The 18,905-nt window shown below is 40.6% G+C and overlaps 1 protein-coding gene across 5 annotated transcripts in view; it reads right to left on the bottom strand.

The window, feature by feature from the left end:
- Nucleotides 1-18,905, bottom strand: part of LOC146662678 (uncharacterized) — a 76,169-nt gene that overhangs the window by 42,708 nt on the left and 14,556 nt on the right. For all 5 annotated transcript variants that reach the window (XM_085419296.1, XM_085419295.1, XM_085419294.1 and 2 more), the window contains 27 exons: nucleotides 18,727-18,837; nucleotides 17,934-18,041; nucleotides 17,470-17,580; nucleotides 17,283-17,393; nucleotides 16,786-16,896; nucleotides 16,167-16,277; nucleotides 15,809-15,919; nucleotides 14,046-14,156; nucleotides 13,636-13,746; nucleotides 13,301-13,408; nucleotides 12,914-13,021; nucleotides 11,927-12,037; nucleotides 11,618-11,728; nucleotides 10,637-10,744; nucleotides 10,274-10,384; nucleotides 8,770-8,880; nucleotides 7,979-8,089; nucleotides 7,765-7,872; nucleotides 6,767-6,877; nucleotides 4,074-4,184; nucleotides 3,187-3,297; nucleotides 2,972-3,082; nucleotides 2,776-2,886; nucleotides 2,578-2,688; nucleotides 2,293-2,400; nucleotides 951-1,061; nucleotides 114-224 (listed from right to left, as the gene is read on the bottom strand). In XM_085419296.1, the coding sequence (XP_085275422.1) occupies nucleotides 114-224; nucleotides 951-1,061; nucleotides 2,293-2,400; nucleotides 2,578-2,688; nucleotides 2,776-2,886; nucleotides 2,972-3,082; nucleotides 3,187-3,297; nucleotides 4,074-4,184; nucleotides 6,767-6,877; nucleotides 7,765-7,872; nucleotides 7,979-8,089; nucleotides 8,770-8,880; nucleotides 10,274-10,384; nucleotides 10,637-10,744; nucleotides 11,618-11,728; nucleotides 11,927-12,037; nucleotides 12,914-13,021; nucleotides 13,301-13,408; nucleotides 13,636-13,746; nucleotides 14,046-14,156; nucleotides 15,809-15,919; nucleotides 16,167-16,277; nucleotides 16,786-16,896; nucleotides 17,283-17,393; nucleotides 17,470-17,580; nucleotides 17,934-18,041; nucleotides 18,727-18,837 (2,979 nt within the window). The remainder of the gene's footprint in view (nucleotides 1-113; nucleotides 225-950; nucleotides 1,062-2,292; nucleotides 2,401-2,577; nucleotides 2,689-2,775; nucleotides 2,887-2,971; nucleotides 3,083-3,186; nucleotides 3,298-4,073; nucleotides 4,185-6,766; nucleotides 6,878-7,764; nucleotides 7,873-7,978; nucleotides 8,090-8,769; nucleotides 8,881-10,273; nucleotides 10,385-10,636; nucleotides 10,745-11,617; nucleotides 11,729-11,926; nucleotides 12,038-12,913; nucleotides 13,022-13,300; nucleotides 13,409-13,635; nucleotides 13,747-14,045; nucleotides 14,157-15,808; nucleotides 15,920-16,166; nucleotides 16,278-16,785; nucleotides 16,897-17,282; nucleotides 17,394-17,469; nucleotides 17,581-17,933; nucleotides 18,042-18,726; nucleotides 18,838-18,905) is intronic.

Raw genomic sequence — 18,905 nt, forward strand, 5'->3', positions numbered from 1 at the left:
TACATGCTCTCTATTCTTTCTAATGGTTAATGGATTTTGTAGAAACAAAAAAGTCTAAACATCACATTAAGAAGTCTTGTATAGAAGATGAAAGATCTGCAGCAGAACTGTACCTCGCTCAGTATTTCACTCATCTCCCGGGCAAAGTGGGTCTCTGTGGTTTCAGGCAGCTGAGCGTACAGAGGCGACATCATCTCCTTCCTCCCTTCATCTTTGTACTTTTTCTGTTGGAAACAAAGAATTCAAGTAAAGAAAAAGAAACAAAAACTTTTCATCTCTGCGAACAAGAATAAACTCCACTGAGTCCCAGCAGATAACAGCTGTTTACAGCTGTTCCAGAAATGATTGGAAAGAAAAAAAAAACACTATCTTGACCTGCATTTAAAAGAAGCTCGTCGGCTCACCTGCTGAGCTTCTTTAGCTCGCTGTACTAACATAAAGCCAACACTTCACAGTAATAACAGAAACACTTTGGACAGTGGTGATTCGCCTCCATGTGGGACTTGATTCACTAAACTGAAACTGCAACCAGCTTTGTGTGAAAGAAGTGTTGGATGAGGTGTCGCCTGTGTGGAGAGAAGCCACACAGACAGGTCCAGACGCCTGGTGGATTTAAACCACAGATACTTTGTGCAGAGGCGTTGCACCACTGTGCAGCTAATTGTTCTCTTCTTCATTCGCAGTTTTCATTTTAATTCTGTTTTTAACATCTGTGTAACTGTTCTACCTGCTGTGTGTTTACGTGACTCTGGTCCGTTGTGTTTAGATTTCCTGTACTTGATGGTATCTAATCAACTGGAGGCGCTGTAGGTCAGCTCCTGCTGCTTAGTGTTAAACACTGTACATGCACTGTTCTGTGTGTAATCACACAGTCTCACATCTCCAACCCTGAATAAATAAAAGCCAAATGAAGCGTGAGGAGCAGGAAACACACAGCAGGATTCACTCACTTCACTCTGCAGTTCAGTCACTTCTTTGACGCGTTTGGTCTCCAGAGTTTCGGGCAGTTTCGAGTAAAGAGACGACGCTGCGTGCTGCTTACCTGCCTGCTTGTACTTCACCTGTCAAACAAACACACACTTTAAATCCCCACAGAATCACACTCTCACAACTTCATCCTGCCTCAAACTGTTTCCCAGCAACTCATGACTGGAAATATCTCATCCTTCACTGAGCAGTGTTATCAGCTCTGCAGGCGACTGGTAGTTAATTTAGTAACCACTCTGTGACATCACCAGCTGCATCTATCCAATAGGATTTCAGCTTCGTGTCCTGTTTGACCCTGTGTAGCTAAGACATGACATGAATGTGGGGAATCGGACAGAGCTGATTGAATTCTGTTGGAGTTTATTTACTGTTGTAAGTTTATTTGCACCCGTGTGCTGCGGCTGGAGCTTATTAATGTAAAGCTGTTTAACAGGTTTAAGGTCAGAGTATCTGAGCCGTCCAACACGCTGCAGGACTGCGTCCACAGCAGCGCCCACTCTCACTGCTGCCATTGAAGGACCGTATCAGTCTCTGATGTGTTTTCCAACACGCTAAAAATGTTTATTGGTCTTCTGTTGTTAATGTTTCGTGTCCTAAATTTCCAGTTTGACTTAATAAATCCAGAACAGGACGTGTTGATATGACCTTAGAAACACAGCAGAGTGCTGGAAGCATCTAAACGTAGATGTGACATCACTCCAAACTCTCGGACACGGACATATTTATCAAGACTTATGAGCTACTTTTTGGATAACACCTGTATATAGAAGTTCACTGACAACAACTGAATTAACTGTCAGGTTATTATGTGTTGAGTGACATGTGAGCTGTGACAGACTGGAAATGCAGAACTGATCCAAAGTGCCAGGATGCACGGATGACAGAGCTGGAAAAACAGGAGCTCCGTGTTATAGAGCTGACAAAAGCAGCCTCATTTCATCAATGCTTAGATGGCCTAAAATAGAGAAAAGAGCAGCTTCACGTAGAAAACAATAAACGCAGTCCATTCAGTATTTATGCGTTTGGGAATTTTCATTGTTTTGGGAATTTTGAATTATTTGAGAATATCTGAATTTGGACTTTATTCTTACTCCAAGTGTTTGAAGTTTCAGAATTCTCTCAAGGCTGTTTATTCTGGGATCTTCGAGTGTTGTCTCCCTGCTTTATAAGGTCTCTGCACAATGCAGTGCTACTTCAGTACTTGATAGTCGGACACACCCTGCAGGCTTCAAACCCAAATATTGTCTGTAACAACGCTTTGTCCAAAAATGGCAGGACAGTGATGATCACTAAAACAGTTCCCACCTCGCTGTGCGTCTCAGCCATCTCTTTAACAAACTGAGTCTGCAGAGTTTCAGGCAGCAGCGAGTACAAAGTGTTGGGCAGATCCTCTTTGTCCTTCTTGTAGTTTGCCTTCAAACAAAAGAATGAAAAATGTTTTTAATCCTACACGAAAAACTTAAAAACACTTATTTTTTACTATAATACCAATAATAGAATTAGTGCTGCAAACTGTAGATTTCTTACAGACACAGATCCTCTGAGATCTGATGAAACTATACACCTGTGTGGTGCGTTCAGGGTCCTCACCTCACTCTGTATTTCTGACATCTGTTTGGCGAACTGTGTCTCTGCCGTCTCTGGGAGCAGCGAGTACAAGTTCTTACTGATCTCCTTCTTACCCTCCTCTTTGTACTTCACCTGCACACACACACACACACTGACTTTAAACAGCTGACACACAGCAGGGACACTTTCACATTCAGACTGTGTCTCTGTGTCTCTCACCTCACTGCAGATGTCTCTCAGCTCTTTGGCCAGCTGTGTCTCTGTGGTTGCAGGTAGCTGATGATACAGAGAGCTGCTCACCTCCTTCTTACCGTCCTGTTTATACTTCACCTACAAAGACACCAAACAACAGGCAGAATTCAAACTGCAGAGGAACATTTGCTTGTGTTTTCTCTCTTGTCTGTGATGTGAGTACCTGACTCTGCAGCTGTGCCACCTCTTTGGCGTGCTGAGTCTCCAGAGTCTCGGGCAGCTTCGAGTACAGAGAGCTGGACGCTTCCTTCTTCCCTGCTTCTTTATATTTGCTCTGCAAAACAAAGAGAGGAAAATAATAAATAAAGGCATCGAATGTAAACGCTGTGACTGAGGTTTGACCTTTAAACAGATCTTAAACACACGATGTTCCCGTACCTCACTCTGTATTTCAGATACAGCTTTGGCAAACTGCATTTCGTTGGTCTGTGGCAGCTGTGAATACACACTGACACTCTGGCTCTTCTTCCCACTTTCCTTATATTTGTTCTAGAAATGAAGACAAAGACGTGGCATCAGACGCTGGTCTCCTGTCTCTCAGCAGATATTACACCAACCAAGACAAAGCAAACGTGCAGATGAGCGGAATCAGAGGGATTTCCTACAGGATCCACTACAAAACTTATCTGAACTGTTTTCATCCTTCTGTGAGATGAGCTCAGTAATTGGAGGCAGCAGTTTCACAGAGATGGAAATGATATAAGGATCACTTTTTCTTCTCTTCACTTCCAGCTAACGCTCACAGCTGGACTCAGACACAATCCTTCAGTCCTTTATTACATATTCTGTATATGACATGTTGCATACAGACAGTCTCAGAGATCTTACGGCTCTTCAGCCTTGAAATGTCGGAGTTGCTCAACCAGCAGTTGCGTTATTGCAAACAGAAATCACAGCAAACAGCTGGTATCAGTGTGACTTTCCTGGTCTTAAAAAGCAGGACTCCCTGGCATTCATGCAGATGTTACTTTGACGTGAATGTGACAAGCGCAAAGTGTAAACCTGGCCTCTAAATCCTGCAGATACAAATCCAATCCAACATCGGCGGGAACAGTAACGGGAAAATGTAATGCCACCTTCCCGTGTTTTCCTCCAAGCACCTTAAGAACAGGTGAAGTCAAAACACTGGAGGTCCCACATCCAAGCCCTGAACAGTGAAAGCTTTTGTGGGGCAAGATCAGGCAGCTGCTTTTAATGCTGTGGCCTTACTTACTACACTTTCTGTTCTTTGTAATCCTTAATGCATCATAGCAGCAGAACTGTACCTCGCTCAGTATTTCACTCATCTCCCGGGCAAAGTGGGTCTCTGTGGTTTCAGGCAGCTGAGCGTACAGAGGCGACATCATCTCCTTCCTCCCTTCATCTTTGTACTTTTTCTGTTGGAGACAAAGAATTCAAGTAAACAAGAGACACGCTGAGGTGAGCAATCGCAGGCAGCTCAGTCTGCGCAGGATTTACTTTTAAGGGAGGAGTTTTGTACTTTTTATATATTCATACAAATATATTTTCTTTATTCTCTTTAAATGTAACTTGTAAAGCAGTAAAAATAAGATTAGGGCAACAAAACAAAAGTTTACTTTGATTACACAAACATTATGTAGGTGTGAGTGATGGCTAATATTGATAACAAGTATGGAGAACCCAGAGCACTTTATACAACATGCCTCATTCATATAAACACTTTGTTTCCTTTGCTTAACTGCTTTCTATCAAACATTCACACACATTCATAATCGGATGGATGCATCGGAGCAACTTGGGGTTAATATCTTGCCCAAGGATGCAGTCAAGGATCGACTCACCGACCTTCCTATCAGTAGACCACGTGCTCTACCTGCTGAGCTTCAGCCAAAGCAAAGGCAGCAAGAAATATAGTTTAAAATAGCATTAATATCAATTTGACCTTCAGATAAATCTATCGAGCTTGAGGGAGAGGTCAGAGGTCAAATGTGACATGATATTTTAAAACAGTGCTTTCTGTATGTTGGCACATACAGCACAGCCTTTTGCTCCTCAGTTTTCTACCAATAAATCCTTCAGCTGACCTTGAAGACGTTGGTGGATTTAAGGCAAATGTTAATGGATTGTTAACATGACCCAGACAAAGTTTCCAGGAGTTCAGAAGGTTTCGTGTTCACAGACAGAACGACATCCTCAGCAGATGTAATATAAACAAACAACAAAACACTGCAAGAAATCTTCATCTCAGGCAACAGCTGAACTCCTCACTGGCTCCCAGCAGATAACAGCTGTTTACAGCTGTGCCAGAAATGATTGGAAAGAAAAAGCATCATCTTGATTTGCATTTAAAAAGGGGCTCGCTGGGTTACCTGCCAACTTTCCTGTTTTACAACTGGCACAAACAGATCACTTCACAGCTGTTTCTGTGCTGCTTTTAAAATTCCTCTGAAAAGTCTTTAAGCATCAGTTCAGCTGCATTTTACTCTGCTGCTTACTGGAAACAGATAATAACAGAGATGACATAAGAGATACATCTCGATCCATGATTTCTTTCACAAAGCTGGTTTTCAGTTTCAGTTCATCTCTCAGAGACTATTATAAATGTTTTAGGTTCTTTCTTCTATACACATCAACCAAAAACACCATGTTCACCATTATGCTGACGACACTCAGTTTTATCTACTTGTCACATGTGACCTTCTACATTTGGGTGAAAACCCAACGTATTTGTATTAAATTATAGTGGAAATGGCAGTTTTGGAGCCTGAGCTCAAACAACATTAGCTCTGCTAAGTGTGAATAATAATAATAATAATAATAATAATAATAATAATAATAATAATAATAATACATTTTATTTAAATAGCGCCTTTCAAAGCACCCAAGGACACTGTACAACAGATATCCAGTTTGAACGATAAATGAAAACCTTACAGTTCTTGCGTACGGAGGGCAGCTTTTACCAGACTGATAAATTAAAACAGCTTTTATATCTTAAGCAAACTGTAGTTGATGCTGCTGTGACTTCCAGCCTGGAGTACATTTGGTTTGTCCGACTCTTTGGTTCAAAAGGCAGCTACTTGGCTTTTAATCGGTCCAGAGAAAAGACGACACATCACTTCAGTTTTAGCTCAGCTGCACTGGTTAGCTGTGGAATCAGGATTTATTTACATTTTATTTTTTGGATCAGCTCAGCTGTATGTTGCAGATCGAGTAACTCCACATTTTGCTGCCAGTTCACTGGAGTCATCCTCAGCAGTTTCCCTCAGTGCCCCCCCTCTAACCTAAAAACTGAGGGTGACAGGTCTCCTCTGTTCTTGCCTCCTGGCTCTGGATTAATCTGTCATCCCACATAAAGTCAAACAGCTGACAACTTTAAATCAGTTCCTGCTTCCAGTCAAGCCTGAGGTGCCTCACGGTTTGTATCAAGTGTATGTTTTTTACTTGTAGATTTGTTTAACGTAATAATTTTCTTATTTACGATATTCCAACCATATTTATTCAGTGTTTTTTCCTTAGCTTCACTTCCACCCATCTATCCTGGAGTATCCCAGGTGTCACAGGATGGGATACACAGAGAGACAGAATCACCAACTAACCTCGACACGTCTTTGTCTATGTGAGGAACCTGGAGTACCTGATGAGATCGCACGCAGCTACAGCAAGAGCATGTAAAGGCCTCAGTTGGTCTGTGGACATGAATCATGTGTATGTGGCTTTTTTATTTTGTGCTTATAATTTCCTATACTTGGACTGGTGATATATTCTCCCCTAACTGGAACACACTTTGGGTTGCTGCCTGTTGTTTTGTGCTATATATGGAACTGCACTTGATGTAATCTTACAGTGCAATAAAACGAATAAGTGTTTTTCACCCAAACTACCTCTGCAACACTTAGAAGTAACGCTTTCTCCAACCTAAACTTGAAAAGTGTGAAATAATGGAAAAGCAGACTGAGGTAGAGCGATGGTACCACACACAGCAGGATTCACTCACTTCACTCTGCAGTTCAGTCACTTCTTTGATGCGTTTGGTCTCCAGAGTTTCGGGCAGTTTGGAGTAAAGAGACGACGCCGCGTGCTGCTTACCTGCCTGCTTGTACTTCACCTGTCAAACAAACACACACTTTAAATCCCCACAGAATCACACTCTCACAACTTCATCCTGCCTCAAACTGTTTCCCAGCTACTCATGACTGGAAATATCTCATCCTTCACTGAGCAGCGTTATCAGCTCTGCAGGCGACTGGGAGGTGACGTAGCAACTACTGTGACATCACCAGCTGCATCCAATAGGATGAACTGTTTGACCTTGTGTAGCTAAGACATGACATGAATGTGGGAAAACGGAAAGAGGTGATTGAATTCTGTTGGACTTCATTTACTGTTTTCTAGTTTACTTCTACTGGATGCTGATGATCGTTATTACCTGATAAATACAAAAGTTTAATGGGTTTAAACTGAGACTTATGGCTGAGCTGTCCAACACGCTGCAGGCCTGCCTCAGCTCGGACTCTGATTGCACACATACTATACTAGTCTTTGATATGTTTTTCGTACATGCTTAAAAAACTTTTTTTGCCCTATTTTCAATCCGTTGTGCCATAAATTTCTACAATGACTTAATAAATACAGCCATTAGAAAAAGATCTGCTGTTGGTATTTCCTTTTTTAGTCTGATTGTAACCATCTGTGTCTCACTTGTCTCATTTTTTAACTTCCCTGATTACTCTTTGTGTATAAATAGTCCTGTCTTCTCTTCGGTCTTTGTCTCTTTGTACTCCTGCAGTTTGATGGCTTGAGCCCAAATAAAGATTTAGTTCAACTCGTCAGCTTTGGTCTCCTGCTTTTAGACTTCAGTCAGTCTCAGCAAGGTGTGCAAATCTCATCCTTATCTCACCCTGATATTTCAGACATTCAAGAGGATTCACTCCAAGGAGAAAAATCTTTAAAGTCATGATGAGTGCTGCAGGTCAGTAAGCTCGGAGCTCCCACCTCGCTGTGTGTCTCAGCCATCTCTTTAACAAACTGAGTCTCCAGAGTTTCGGGCAGCAGTGAGTACAAAGTGTTGGGCAGATCCTCTTTGTCCTGTTTGTACTTTGCCTTCAAAGAGGAATAAACACAAATCAATGAACAGAAATAAGAGAACATTGAAATGCACAGGAGAATGGAAGATATCAGTGTGTGATGAGAGAGAACAGAGCCGCACCACGCTCTGGATCTCCGACATCTGCTTGGCAAACTGCATCTCTGGTGTTTCAGGCATGAGGTGGAAGAGTGAGGAGGACATTTCCTTCTTACAGCCCTCCTTGTATTTCACCTGCACCACAAACCAAACAAACACATCTCTGTTAATGTGCAATAAAACACTTTGCTTTCTCGAGGCTCAGCGTTGCCCCCATCCTCAATTTCATAACTCCACTTTAAGTTCAGACATTTCTGTCTTCACTTATTTTCAGCACAGCGAAAGTTTTCTTAACTTCGAGCAGTGATTAGAAGAAGTCTAGCTGAGTCAGCCTGACTAATGTCGTATTTTTGGAAAACCTTCCTCCTCCTCAGATAATAGAAGCTGCAGCAGAAACACTTTGTGACAGCTCGACAGGCACAGCATGAACTCGTGCACAGGAGGAAACCTTAAAGGTCACCAGGAACAACTGGACGTGCACTTCTATTCAGTCACATCATCAACAAGCACTGCAGGAAAATATGGACTGTATCATCTTAACGTTCACTTAGACTTTGAACTCATCTGTTATCCAGTGAGAAAGATTTCATGTTAAGTAAAATATCATTGAAATAGTTTCCCAAACTTTTTGTGCTTTTGCAGCAGCTTCAAACACCACAGTGTTTGATTCAGAGGAACTTCAGAATGAGTGTTCACACAGATCAGATTGAAGAAAAGGCCGATTGGGAAAGTTTCAGACTCGGACTTGAAAAGTTTCCTGCTGAATAAAAGCCTCTGTGTTGAGGCACAGCAGTGGCTGGATGAGTGTTTGTCACCTGACTCTGCAGCTCCGTCACGTCTTTGGCCAGCTCAGTCTGCAGGGTTTGAGGAAGGCTGGAGAACAAAGTGGACGACAGCTCCTTCTGCCCGTCCTCTTTGTACTTCACCTGCAGGGTCAACAGAACTGTTTTTATGTTCTTTTATTTTCTTTTTACTTTTATTGAAAACGTAAACTGAGTAGTGAAAAGGCATTCAGGGTTTGAGTCAGGAGAGTTGTTAGACACACAGAAGAGAGCATGTTTATGAGGAGAAAGGACTGGATCTGGCAGCAGGAGAGCACCGAGCTGCCACCATTCACATCCAGAGATGAATGATGTGGTTTGCATTAAACTATTAAAGTATTTCTTTACACTGAATAACTGTGGCCTGACTGTTTTGTTCTAGTTTTAGCTGAAAAATTGTTTCAAAATGAAAGCGATGCCAAAGTTGGAGACTTCACTGCACCATCTGTCAGCTTTGCCTCTCTTTCCATGAGGTTTGACAACTCATGGAAGGAGAGGGAGACTAAAACTGGTGACCTTTAACTCCTGAAACCTCCCATATTTAAAATCCCACTAAGCTAACAGATCCAAACACTGACTGCGTAGCAGGGTATAATGGTAATGATAGCAGGAGGCGATGGATGTGACAGTTTAGAAAATAAAGTTCACAATGCAGCACACAGCGAGACAATGACAGTTTGTATGCAGATACGAGTAAATTACACAAAGATTTTTTTTGTATTTAAAAGAACAACTTGCCAGTAACTAGTCTGCACGGAAAGAAGACGTGTGGCAGCTCAAAACCACTTAGAAACCAAATAAACTGTCAGTCAAATGTTTGGTACTTCAAAAAATGAAAGACGTTTGATTTCTTAATTGCATTCAATAATTCTCACTTTGTAAGACACGGTCTGAGTGAACTTTTATTGTACATGGACACAACTACCACAAGCATAACATATAAGACACAGATGTCCCTCATTCTTCTGTCCCTTTTCTCTTTTTTATTATTTTTTAAAGCTATTTTAAGGGTTTAAAATTGCAAAGAGTCTTGTAGGATTATAAACCTGTTTTGTGGATTTCTCAAAGTTGATTGGTTAGATTAGTGGGATATAAAATGGACAAGGAGAGCAAAAGGTCCAGAGTTTGAGTCACCGTGGGTCACATTTTGCTTGTTTTACACATTTCATTGAAGAAAGAGCAGAAGGATTCCCAGCTGCTATTCTGCAAATGGTCTCCAACATCAGCACAGCTTTCATTTTTGAACTATTTTCAGCCATCACTATGTTGATATAAATTCAAAATGTTTACAGTTTAAGCCTTTTTATGCAAATACATGTGAAAACATGAACACCAGGCTTTTATGATACAACAGTTAACTTAAAGTGTGTTGATTAAAAACTTGACGGTCCTCCGTTAGGCTTGGCAAGCCGCTGGACTTTAATAAACTGAAGGAATCTCTGGTGTGTCTTACCTCCTGACAATATGTTTCTTATCTCATAAAAACAGCAAACAGTACCTGGCTCTGTATCTGTGAGGCCTGCTTGGCGTGTTGAGTTTGCAGAGTTTCAGGCATCACAGAGTACAAACTGCTGCCGGTCTCCTGCCTCCCTGACTTCTTATACTTTGTCTGAAGATCACATAAAGAATAAGATCAGTTTCTTTACTGCTTTATTGGTTTGAGCTGTCAAACATCTAAATCTGCAGCATAAACGTTCACATTCTCAGTCCCAACGTTACTAAATTAGCTTCATCATGTTTGTCCAAATTAATTTAGGTTTTCACTGAAGAGCAGCTTTATGTAACACTTACAGCTTCTTTCTATCTTTCATCAACACATTTAAGTGTTTTTGATCATCCTCTCAAGTTTCCTTCATCTCACCTCGCTCTGCAGCTCAGACACCGTTTTAGCAAACTTTGTCTCAGCGGTTTCAGGCAGCTGAGAGTAGAAACTCTGAGACATGCTCTTCATCCCCTCCTTGTACTTTTTCTACAATCAAAACAGAAAACAGGATCTGTAACATGGGATTAAGAAAAATTGCTTTAGAAATGTATCTAAAGAAATTATTAGAAGACACATCAACTTCTGACCAATCAGAGCCTTCTTTCAGACTTCATTGCCATTTTATTCAAAATAATTTGCTTAACACTGTCAGTATTTAACTGTGCTGCTTCCGTTCTGTCCTCCTGATTACACCCTGAGGACTTGGCTGTAAAGTACGATGAGTGAAACAGCACCCCTCTAAATGCCACACAGTGAGTCCAATACTCCCACAGGTCTGCAGTGGGCCGAGTTGGCTTTCCTTGATTAAAAGAAATAAAGTAAGGTTGAAGTCATACCAGTACCACACTGGGATTAGTCAGAGTTATGCTGGGGAAGCCAATCATCACTCCACTCAAATCACAGTGTGAACGTCACTGAATAACTGTTAGTCATTTCATCCTGCAAAGCTACCAACTGAAGTGTGGATGGGGGAGTTTATTGTTTATTAAATAGTTAACTAAACTAACTAATGACTTATTTTACCTGAGCTCATCACATCAGCAGTGCTAAGCTGGATTTGTCTGCATATGTCTTCACTTAAGTAATAGTTTCATCATGATCACACACAGCGGGGACAGCAGTCACAGGGTTTGTACCTCATGTTTAATACATGCAGGTTATTGATACTTCATGACATGATGTCTGATCATGTTTTGAATTAATGCTTCTTTCAGTTGTTATTAGAGTACGTACTATTGTGGTTAGTTAACAAGAGATGCACCAGACCTGCATGTGTAAGGCATAATTTTATGTATTATGACAGCTTTAAGAATTGAATCTGCAGGTTGGTCTAAAGCAGCCGTGTCTCTCTGCACCTACTTGGCTTTGCAGGTCGGTGACCTCTCGGGCAAACTGGGTCTCCAGAGTATCAGGGAGCAGGTGGTAAACTGGACATGACAAGTACTTCTTCACAGCCTCTTTATATGAGACCTACATGACACAGAGACAAAATATAGACATTCACAAATAAACTTTCGTGATTTTTTTGTGTACCATTTTTAAAGTAAGCTTTACCACCACATGCTTCTTCTCAGTTTGCTAGTTTGGATCTAGCTTCACGGTTGAAAGTTCATGTTAACAAAAGTTTTTAGACTTTTGTTAACAGTTTTTAGTCATATTCCTGCATACCTGACTCTGTAGCTGGGAAGCCTCTTTAGTGTGCTGTGTCTCCAGAGTTTCAGGTAGTCGGTGGTACAGAGATGTCGATGTGTCCTTCTTACTGGCCTTTTTGTATTTTGCCTGAAAGACACAATTTGCACTGGAGATTTAAGTGCAGTTAGCACTAAAAAAATCAGTCATGTGCAGTTAACTCTACACCGAGGTTCCTACCTACCACAGAAACATAAAGACTATGAAAATGTATACAAATTATGTTTTTCTCTTCCACTTTCTTGAAGGTAGTGTTAGCCTAAATTAGAGGGCAACTGGCTGATATGGGGAGAATTCATGTGGGCGTTTGAACCTAAAAAATCTTGTGACAGTTGGGGGCTTATCCGGGATATGTTTGTAGAATTAGTTGCGTCACTGTTAATAACCAACCTGGTTTGTTAACCTGGTTTGTTAAGCAAATAATAAATAGAGCTAAATATCTATATTTATTATTTGCTTAGCATTTGCTTAAAGCTACAAATATGGCTTTTATTTGGATACAGGCTGAGATGGTTGCCAGTTTTAGACTGATTATAATAAATTCCTGTAAATTACACTGACTATTTTAATTCTCCAGATGACGGTCATAAATACCTCCTCAGTGCCTTAATGAAATACATACAATTCTGGTTCCTTCCTATATTATTATCTATAAATGTAAGAAATGCTGAAATAGGTCCCTAACATTTTGAATTGTAGTATATAAAACCAGACACTCGTGGTCTGACGTGCATTTACCTTAAAGTTGATCTATGGCTTATTTGGCCTATTTTATAGGAGCCAGACGTCATGAGAGCTCATGCATCTTGACTGAACTCAGTATTTAATTCAGCTAGAAATTGCAAATATAAAAGAAATTGTAAATATCACCACAATCTTACATTTAATCATATTTGCATAAAATCAGCATCATCTCTGGGTTATTCTATGAGACCTGACTGCACTTTGAATATTCAGAGCACTCACCTCGCTCTGCATCTCCGTCAGCTCTTTAGCATGCTGGGTGTCGAGGGTGTCGGGGAGCAGAGAGTACAAGTTGAAACTCATCTCTTTCATATCTTCTTTGTACTTGACCTTGTAATGAAGCAAAGCAGAGCCAGCAGGATGAGAACAAAGAGTTCTTCATTCACACAGATATTTTTTATTATTACAGCAGGATCACATCATACAGACTTCTTGTCTATACAGGTCACGTTTTATTTGAAAGCTTACTGAACTGATCACATAATAAATCTGGAGACTGAATTCTCTGTTGAAGGGGAGACAAACGGACTCGCATACCAGAGCTGATCGAGGTACTTTGTTCATTGATGATGAAAAACATTTCTACCTAAGAGCAGGTAGAAATCGTACCTCACTCAGCATCTCTGTCTGCTGACGAACAAACTGTGTGTCGTTGGTTTCTGGCATCAGGTAGTAAAGGCTGGGCCCATCTTTCTTTAAAGGCTGCTTGTACTTCAGCTAGAACAGATGTAGAAGAACATTATTTACGATGTCTTTAATCGCTTTAATAAGAACATCCATATCCTTTTCTGCACAGGAATCCAGTTACTACTTAATAGTAAAAGTCCTCAAAGTTTGCACCATGTGGGAAAAGCAATTCCTCTGTTTATATATACTGGTTTGGACCCTATGACTAAATGTATTGATACCTCTGAGACATTTGGCTGATGAGTGAATTGAGGTACCTGACTCTGCAGCTCAGAAGCCTCTTTAGCGTGCTGCGTCTCCAGAGTCTCAGGTAGAGTTGAATAGAGGGCGCTTGACACGCCCTTCTTTCCTGCTTCTTTGTACTTCATCTTAACAAAAAAGAAGAATGAATAAACAAAATATAGGGCAGATTTCTCCAAATAGACATATCTCAATTTCCAAAAAAGCTCCGTCTCCATCTCTGTCCTGTGCAACTACATTTATTTTGTCATTTTAACCACTGAACCAAATGTGAATCAAATAAAAGAGTGAGTGAAACATAGAGTTTTGTTCCATCTGCATAGATGTAATACGTTATTATCTTGTAAACCACACATTTAAACATTTGGACATAATTTGCAAGGACCCCTGGGAAGATAATGCAGATAACGTTTGTAGAGACATTTACCTCGCTCTGCAGCCCAGAAACTGTTTTTGCAAACTGAGTCTCAATGGTTTCTGGGAGCTGTGAGTAAAAACTTTGAGAGAGGTTTCTCTTCATAGCCTCCTTGTACTTGTTCTGGAAAAGATGGACAAGTAATGTAAAATATCCTGAAGGGTTTTAAAAGGACTGAATGCTGCACAACCAGCCTTGAGCTATGTTGGAGAAATATTCCGCTTCCAGGTCATAGTCATGTAAACACTACTGTGATATTCTGTCATAAATCTAAGACATGTAGAATATTCTGACACTGATAAAGTTTTGTGAGCACGTATGCAGCACATTTAGAATATGTGTTTTACATGGATTTGCAACACATACGTGAAAATCCACATACTGTATACAGCCTACAGCTGCTCACAAACCAACCAGTCTGTTGTTTGCAAGAAAAGGTATTAAAAACACGTCCCACAGTCCTTTGACACCCACATATACGGTCAAGATTTTTCAGAAGGTGGTTGAAGGAATAATAAACAGGCTGTTTTTGCACAGTCGAACAAGTCTGCCAACAGTAAAAAGCAGAGAAAATGGCCCCAACACCAACACTTTTTCACATTTAAATGCGATCATGTACATGTTAGAGGATCGTTAATGGTGAAAAACTCAGTTTTATTAGCTGTGTAACTAACTTAGTGGAAATATTGACTTTTTTGAAACTGTAATAAGTGAGAGGCAAAAATGTCACTTTTATCTGAATCCTTAAAAACAAATATTTCCCATCTTCCGTTGCTTACAGATCAGATATTGTTATTAACTCCTCTCCAGTACGTGCTGCGAACAGCCTGCGATGCTTTGATCCTGTTTCTGATGCTAATCTGCCCTCTGATGAGCGTCTAAGGTAGAAGCATCAGAGAGCGGTGAATAATCTGGGTAGTGATTATTTATAACTAATCAAAGGGCATTCTTACTGCAGCTCTCTCTGCATTTCCCTATTTTTGCTCTCAGTTCTCAGTTGAAGCACAGCCTGGATCCCTCCTGCATGTCGAAGCGCTGCTGTTTATTCGATCTCTCTCCAAAATGTCAGGCAAACAAATGACGAGACAGCATATTTGACCTAATCTCACACAAGACTTTAAGATCGGGACGTTGTTTCGAACGATGACTTTCATGTAATGATAACCTGGAAACCAGCGAACGGGCTAACCATGACGTTTAAATCTGCGCATCAAGTATATTAAAACCAGGTAACTATAGCAACAGTACTGATGTGTCACGTTTCCATCCATTATCCAAACCCATCATTGATTTTTTAGTAAAAAGTGCATTTTCAAGTGTGGAGAAATCAACATCTTGTGCTCTACAGTGAGTATTTGTGGCATGTTGGACTGAGTCACACTAAACGTTTGACATGTAACAGGAAACACGTCAGCCTGTGCAGCAGCACGCGTCACTCTCATGTTTTTAAAAGCGTTTGGTGGGGAAGCACAAAGAACATCTTCTACTCTAATTTAGTTTGTTCTCTTATTTTCAGGAAAACAGAGAAATCCTTTTTATACAAACTAACTGAGCAGTTTTGAAGTCTCACAGCTTCTTTTTAGCCAAAATGTGCAGCCGAACTCTGTTGTCGTCAGCTCTGGGCAGTAAAATGTTTGCTCTATTGCTGCAACACAAACGTTTTTATCTTGTTTCCTGTTTTGATGACTTTCCGTCATATTTCTCTTCTGAAGTGGTTTTAGATTCTGCTCTGGTCATCAACAGGTGACTGTGGGATACTTTGATGGTTTATTTACCTCGCTCAGCACGTCGCTCATCTCTCTGGCAAAGCTGGTTTCTGAAGTGTCGGGTAGAGTGGCGTACAGCGAGCTGGACATCTCCTTCTTCCCGCTCTCTTTGTATTTTACCTGTGGAGCCAAAAATGTTTATCATGCTACATACTTTTACTCTCTGACAGTTTAGCTTGAATTGCCGTGTGCTGGTCGCACTTCTTTGTACTTCTTTGTTTCTGTCACGCTCATTCCTTCCTGCCAACTGTTCTCTTCCCTGTCTTCATGTTTGCTCATTGTCACATATGAATCTTTTATTTGCTCCTAATCATCCCTCTGTGGATGACTAGTCGTCAGGTAATACTACAAGAAAACAACACATTACCTCACTCAGCAGCTCTGCAGCTTCTTTCGCGTGCTGCGTGTCCATGGTGTGAGGCAGGAGGGAGTACAGGCAGGCGTTCGCCTCCTTTTTACCAGCCTCCTTGTACTTGGTCTGCAATTTCAAATGAACCGTTAGCATCAGTGGTGGCTTGTGCATCACTCTCTGCAGCCTGTAGTTACTGCTTTACCCCACATGGAGCTAATCTTTGCCATTCATATGCTACGCTGCTGCCCGGACAGGTTGAGTAGTTATCTTGGTGCACGTCACACACAAAGCACAACAGTTGAACATGGAAACAACAGAATTAGTTTTAATGCTGCCTGCTGTTTACCGGTGTTTTAAGACATTTGCACATTAGGAGTAGATTCTGAACAGATTGTTATTTATGGATTTTGTTGGGTTTCCCCAAAGTTTGATTCTGTTCATCTGGACGTTTTCAGTGGGAGAAACGTTTCACTCATCTAAGTGACTTCTTCTGTCTCAGCTGACTGCAGGTTGCAAAAGAGTCAACACTGGCCTGAGGGAGGGGGGTTTAAAGCTAGTCTGAATAATAAAATAACAACTTATTCTTGATAACAAGCAGGCACAAATTTCAAGCCTTTCCTGTTTGAGTGCCGACCTCACTCTGCAGCTCAGACAGCTGTTTGGCCAGCTGTGTCTCTGTGGTCTCTGGGAGCCGATGGTACAAACTGCTCTGAATCTTCTGCTTCAGACCTTCTTTATATTTCACCTGCAGGAGATGAAGAAGAAACACATGTTTTCATTTTTTGTCCAGATTTCAATGGATTAGATTTTTTTGTATTATTTAACAAACTGAGGCCAGACGTCTGTTTCGTGGTTTACTCCACACTTCAACTCACTGGACTTCAGATCACACAAAGATCTGCAGTCTTCTATGTTCAAACATTCATTTTACTCATTTTTTTATTTGGTGTGAAACACTTTGTAATATTTATCCTGATAAATAAAATCGCACCTTTACTTTCTTATTCCTACTTTTCTCTTTCTCATAAATTATTATGTGTACTCTTTTTTTAATTCGGAGTACTGCATACACAGGTTGTTTATCTTGACTGACGATGGAAAGAAAAAGCCATTAAAATGGGATTAAAGTACCTCACTCTGCAGGTTCGACACCTCTTTGGCGTGCTGTGTGTCGATGGTCTCGGGCAGCAGAGAGTACAGGTTGATGTTCATCTCCTTCTTACCGTCTTCTTTATATTTCACCTAGAAAAAACATTTGATTTAATCGGCAGCTTCTGCCCTTTAAAGTAATTCTTGGTTTTTTTTCTCTTCTATTTACCTCACTGAGCAGCTCGGAGACTTCCTTAGCGTGAGCCGTCTCTAACGTCTCTGGCAGGAGGTGGAAGAGGCTGCAGGAAAGAGTTTTCTTCTGGTCGGCCTTGTAGTTCAGCTGAGCACAAACAGGATCACATGCAGAGTATCAAACTGTCAGTGATGGTGAGCAAACTTCTAACATTGAACATTGTTCCTCAGGGTTCCACATCTGTCTGCCCAATGATGTGAACTATTCAAACCAGCTAACTGAACTCCTGCAACCTTTAGGATCCAACAAACACAAAATTGAACGACTATTTTATTCATTTTTATTTCATTTGAACTCATAACTGTATTTGAATTAATCAGCTGTTTTATGTATTGTGTACGCCTGCTCTGCCTCAGTGCTATTTACAGTAAATCCAAATATCTGTATGTACTGATAGATGTGTATGTTTAGTCTACAATCACAGCAGTGAAGGGTTTTACCTCGCTCCGCACTTCAGAGGCTTCTTTGGCGTGCAGCGTCTCCAGAGTCTGCGGCAGGGTGGAGTACAGAGAGCTCGACACGTCTTTCTTCCCCTTTTTGTACTTCATCTGAAAATAATTTGACGAAATTACACTTTTGATTTTCTAACAGTTCAAGGAACAGACTTTGACAGTAATTCATTAAACACGACCTCAGTGGCCTTTCAGTTTGCATCTTCTATAGTTAAACTGACTTTTTGAATCTCTGTGATCTGCATCAGTGGGTTAAGTTCAGTTTAATGTTAAATTCACAAAAATATTAAAATTTCAACATCCACAATATCAAATAAACACTCTGTATATTTCCTATAGTGGTTTCTAGGCTCATGCTGTTTAAAGTCACTTCTAATGCAACAGTTCTTCCTGCTGTTGTTTCACATTAAAAGACTTCAAATGGAAAAATATAAGATGGCTTTTATTTTGAAAGATTCATGAGGTGGACAGACAAAAATAATATTGATATTGAGAGTTGAACTTTTCTTTACTGTGTTGTCTGTTAGTGTGATTAACACAGACTGATGAGGAATTACTATAAACACAAACATTGTTTTCTCTTCTTCTGTGTTTGTGACGCTGCTTTGGGAGGAAGAATAATTGTATTTTTAACTGTGACAAAACTGAAATGTTAAAAATGTTCATTTTGCTGCTTTAGAATCTGTCGTAAATGTTTCATTTCTGCTACTTCAAGAGGAAGAAGTTGTTTTCTGCCGTGAATCAGCTGAAAACATTTCCCATAAAGACACCCGTTCCTCACCTCGCTCTGCAGCGCAGCAACATTTTTGGCAAACTGCATCTCGGCGGTCTCTGGTAGCTGACTGTAGGCACTCTTAGACAGGCTCTTCATCCCGCTCTCTTTGTATTTAATCTGTTAAAAGACAGCACATCAAAAACAGGAAGAGTTACTTCCTTCTATTCAGTGATGAACTCTTCAGA

The sequence above is a fragment of the Rhamphochromis longiceps genome, linkage group LG9 (genome assembly GCF_057381845.1).
Source record: "Rhamphochromis longiceps isolate RC_006_pf linkage group LG9, R_longiceps_female_GT1.1, whole genome shotgun sequence".
NCBI classification, from domain to species: Eukaryota; Metazoa; Chordata; class Actinopteri; order Cichliformes; family Cichlidae; genus Rhamphochromis; species Rhamphochromis longiceps.